This window comes from Buceros rhinoceros, unplaced genomic scaffold, assembly GCF_000710305.1.
Source record: "Buceros rhinoceros silvestris isolate BGI_N320 unplaced genomic scaffold, ASM71030v1 scaffold2603, whole genome shotgun sequence".
Classification (NCBI taxonomy): Eukaryota; Metazoa; Chordata; class Aves; order Bucerotiformes; family Bucerotidae; genus Buceros; species Buceros rhinoceros.
The window spans coordinates 12,908-17,736 of NW_010404020.1; the positions used below are offsets into that span (position 1 = coordinate 12,908).

Below are 4,829 nucleotides of genomic sequence, written 5' to 3' on the forward strand. Positions count from 1 at the left end.
GCTGAGACGAGCTGTAACCAGAGCCCACCTGCAGCTGCCTTCAGCTCTTAACCCCAGACTGGAGCACGTTAATGGTGATAACAGGCTAAGTTTAATTACCAGTTACTAACGGAGTATGCACAGAGCAGGCCCATGCTTTGAAACCCTTTGTGCACAAGGGTTCTTTCCATGGGAAAGACCATCAGAACAGTGGTGGCCTGAACCTGCACCACTGAGCAACAGCAGCAGGAAGGCTCTTCCCTCATTATGTCTTGCTCTCTGGGGTACTGAGAAGCTTAATGAAAAATGTCAGCAATTTCTCCAAAGCTTTGAAGTGGGAAGTAGAAACAGCTGCTGGAGTGTCTTGGCAGCTCCAGTTCACTGTGGGAGCAGTTCAGATGTTGTTTCCCCAGTGCTACTGGGCTGCATGCAACTCAGAGGTCACACCACGTGGTTCTGTCGGTGGCATGGCCCAGGCCCTGCGCCCTGCCCAACCTTGTCTTGACTCAGAGGCAGTAGAACATACATCCAGCATACAGAAGAAACATCTGCACGTTGGATGTCAAGAGCCCACGGTGCCTTTTGTGTGTTTGGTTTTAAGCCCTGCCTCTAGAGATACCTACCTCCTGCTGCAGCTTGTCCACTGCACTGGTAACACTCTCTTCTCCTTCCCTTCGGTACTTCTGTGTCATGGTATTCTTCAAATTTTGCTTCAGCTCCATGCTCAGCTGAACAGAAGAGACAAGAGGGATAAAATCACAAGGCAAACTCACCCCTCAGAGCAACCCAGAACCCTGCATAGCTTTCACTGTCTCTGCTCCGAGAGGAGAGCAGAGAGCATAGTGGAAACTTCCTTCAAGAGCATCTCCAAGGCCGGACTGGACAGGCTTATTCCCAACTGATTACAGACCATGCTTCCACTTCAACAACTGGAAGGAGGTGCTTCAGGACCATATTTTGCTCTTTTGCAAAACACAATCTGTAGTTTATTCTCCCTTTGAAACATTGCTTTTTCCAACCCCATCTGTCAAATGGGGACACCACCTACCTCAGAGATGGTACGAGGCTTCATTCTTTAATATTTGCAAAATGCTTTGAGATCCTGGGCTGGGAAGCTCTACAGAAGTGCAAAGGACTTAGTGCAATCAAAAGAAAGGAAAAGGCTCAGCAGCTGGAAGGCACCAGAGGCAAATAAAGAGAGTCCATTAGCAGAATTAGTACATTGGAGAAAAGCAGTTACCTGCAGGCTCACAGGGAAGAACGGCAGCATAGAACAGAGATAACAAAAGAAACAGTTTAGACGCACATGCACAAGCCTTAGACACCAAAGCAAGGGCTGAAACAAAAACAGTGGCGGGCAGAGCAAGCAGTCTGCAGCCAGGCATGAAGGGGGATCTGTCAGGCAACGGGCAAGTGTGGCTGGGGATCAGAAATGCCTTCAAGTGACCTAGAGCACTCAAGGGTACAGCTCGCAGTATGTTCTCCTTTATTTCAACCTAAGGATGAGCTTCTCTTCATCCATTGTCACAGCTGAACCTTGCAACTTCGTGTGGATGGATGGAGGGACCCTGGCTTCCTGCTCTGCCTGCCAGGATCAATCTTTCCCCATTAAATACACTCATACCGCTGACCCCTCCAGCATGGCTCTTTGGTTCCTCGCAAACCCTCAGTGCCCATCGTAGTAAGGCAAAGCACTAAAGGCCCAAGAGGAAAAAGGAATGGCAAGGAACCCTGGCAGTGAAGCCAATGAGATGGGATGCCCAGCTGCTTCTCAGACAGCCACTTGACAACTATCCTAATTTGCCATTTCCAATCGATTTCCAGATGTGAGAGCAACTCTGCAGCCTGGTTGTGCCTCAGTGGTTAAACTCCGTTTGAAAACAAAGCGATGACTTAAGCCTCTGCTCTCTGCAGCCGCAAAAAGTGCCAAGTGAGCGCTGCAGCTGTTGGGAGCTGTTCTCCAGCCTCTCAGCTGAGCTGCTTCAGTAAAGCTCTCAAAAACTTCTTGACCTGAAAGGACCTCCCAGCTGAACCATTCCTTATCTTTGCCAGTTCAAAAGCGGGGCAGCTCGCCGTGGGATGCAGTTCCTATGTCCTGAATATATTAAGTGACACTAACACAGCACTAACGTGCTTTCCTAGATCCACACGGCCTCAAAAATTTTCATCTAAGAGGCTCTGCAGAAATCCTGCTCACAAAGGTGATTCCTGGGAAGGAGCTGAGCAGCCTCCCTAGAGTGACCACCGCCACTTTCTCAAAACCAGGGACTAATCCAAGGTCTTCTGTACGGGGAGTGAGGACAGACACGCTGAAAGGTGAACCACAACCAGACCCCAGATTCCAAGCCTCCAAACCCAGTTCTGACTGGAGAACGGGAATGATAAGCAGCTGTTTTCTCTCCCTGGTTTATTCTCCAAGGGCTCATGTCCACTCACCTGCTGGTAGTAGATATATGCCAGGATGCCAGCAATGATCTCCAGAAGAAAGATGCACAGCAACAATATGAAGTACTGTAAAATAATGGGAAAAGCAGGACATTAGAACAGAATGTAAGGAGATGTCAGGAGCCAGCTTCTCATTTGCATGACTCTTGCCTTCATCAATGCTGTTCTGCAGCACTGGTCAAAGACAGGGCCTGGGATTAAGGCCTCAGTAGGGTAGGAAAGGAACAATCCCACAGGTTAAAACAAACCCAAACCACAGAATGACTGAAGGCAAGCAGCAGTGTGAGCGTAACTCTCAGAGCCAGAGGGATGCAGGGAATGGAAACGTGCAGGCAGCTGAGGTAAGATCACTGAACACAAGAAAGTGGTTGTTGGATAACCAGATGACTACACTCAGCATCAAAGAAAACATCTGAGTCTGACAATACAAAAATCAAGAGATTTGCTTGTTTAGGGCATTTCACTAAGTTTCTAAGGAGCAATGTAATAATGATGATTCAATAAAGCAACAAAGGGCCTGTTTCACGAAGGACAGAGCAGCCTAACTAAGCAGATTTCTGATCCCACAGTGACTTCTGTGGGGCTCAAGCACAGGCTGAAGGGCACTGCTGAAGCAGATGGACTTTAGCGCTGATCCACACTCAGGACTGTGACTCTCTACATGTTCTGAACTAGGAGCTAGGGGGAAAAGTGCAGCATCTTGAAACCAAAGTGAGAAGAGCTCTTGGAAGACTAAGAAGAGAACATTATTTCTTAAAAGGGCTTAATGGCAGTGAAATGGAAAGGGACATGTCCTGCTTAGCACAGGGGAGTCAAATGGGCAGTGTGGAAAATGTTTTGGGAGCTCTGTCTTCTATACACAAACAGGAATGGAAGCCAAACCTGCCGGATTAAAAGGACTGGGCAGGCCTGAAGACAGAGGGTGATGTGGCCACTTCTCATTAAGAGGAAAAGCTCAGAGAGAGCTTTTCAGGGGGAACCCTTGTCCTAGCACACAGCCCCTGCCTTGCTCCTGGTCAGCAATGAACAGTTTCTGTACAGATCCAGGCTGTTCTATGACCGATACAAAATTCATCTTTCTGTAGGTAAAGCTGAACAGACACCAGTTCCAGTCCCTGAAAGAACTGGTCTCGGTACAGAACGAACAAAGTATCTCCCATTTTCTGTTTTACCTCTGACCTTAAGACAAGGGACAAAGCAAACGGCTCCCTACAAATGAAACTGGACTTCAAACCATCTCTCCCTGGCACAAAGAGGGACAGTGAAGACCTGGACACAGCAAGCTGACCTACACAGACTCGTGCCCTTTGCTGCACGGGGCTATGCTCCCACTGCTCACCTTACTCGCCAGCTAGATCCAAGCCCCTTTGCAGGAGGAAAACGACATAGACACAAACACTCTGGCTTCCTCTTTTGCCCCCGTTGAAATTTAGCAGCTGCGAAGGAGGGACAGCTGGGTTCTCTGCAGACTGAGCTTTAATCTGAGCACACAATCTCAGGCTTTCACTCCCCAGCCCCACAATCTCCCCACAGCCGAACACTGACCGTCTCTGCAGAGGCCTGTACAAGGTACCCATTCACACTGGGGGAATGAGTCACCCAGTGGAGTGCTGGAGAGCTAAAGGCTGGTCCCAACACTGCAGGAGGTTGAAAGGAGGCAAGAAAGGATCAGCATGCCTTGACACAAAGGCTGGCTTTCTTTTGCTGGGACCTAGCTATGCCCTAAAACTGCTCTGACATCACCTCTCTGACAAAGAGCAGGCAGGAGGGTGGCAGGATGCTGAGAACAACCAATGATCTGGAAAGCATCTTTTATTTGGCTTTTTTCCTGCTCTGTATCATCATGTCATAGGCATCCAGGTAGATGAGCTGCATAAGATCCGGGAGACCTTAAAAAAAATCTCGGTCACAAGGCCCTTGTAAAACCCTGTAAGGTAGATTAGTGCATCTGCCACCCACGAATCCAACCTGTCTCTGCTGATACACTGCATCATCATCCCTATCTCAGCCTCAGCGTTCCCTCAGGGCCACTTCCAGGGATCATGCTCTCACAGGTTTCGCTCTGGACACACACAGTGCACAGGGCTGCTCTCCTTGCTCTTGATCAGGAGTCACAGGGCTTTCTCACAGAGGACTTCTCTGGCATGGAGCTGCAGGGACACGTCCCATTTGCTTCCAAACAGGGAGCAAAGAGGCTGAGGAACACGTCAGAAATGGGGGATCAGCCAAAGGCCTGTAGTAGGCCTGGGTGGGATCTCGACAAAATTTACTCTTACTTTGGCTCCAAGCCAGCCAGGGCTGTCTGGTGTTTCCTCAAGATCTACAGGGTCCAGATTTTTTCAATGCAGTTTCAAGTGCTGGAGCGAAGCACCAAGCTTTAGTGGTTTCTCTGAACAACCCAAAGA

The 4,829-nt window shown here is 49.0% G+C and overlaps 1 protein-coding gene across 1 annotated transcript in view; it reads right to left on the reverse strand.

Moving 5' to 3' along the window:
- Positions 1-4,829, reverse strand: part of CD151 (CD151 molecule (Raph blood group)) — an 11,077-nt gene that overhangs the window by 3,632 nt on the left and 2,616 nt on the right. The window contains exons 4-5 of the mRNA XM_010133200.1: positions 2,416-2,490; positions 603-707 (exon numbers count right to left, since the gene is read on the reverse strand). Coding sequence (XP_010131502.1) covers positions 603-707; positions 2,416-2,490 — 180 coding nt within the window. The remainder of the gene's footprint in view (positions 1-602; positions 708-2,415; positions 2,491-4,829) is intronic.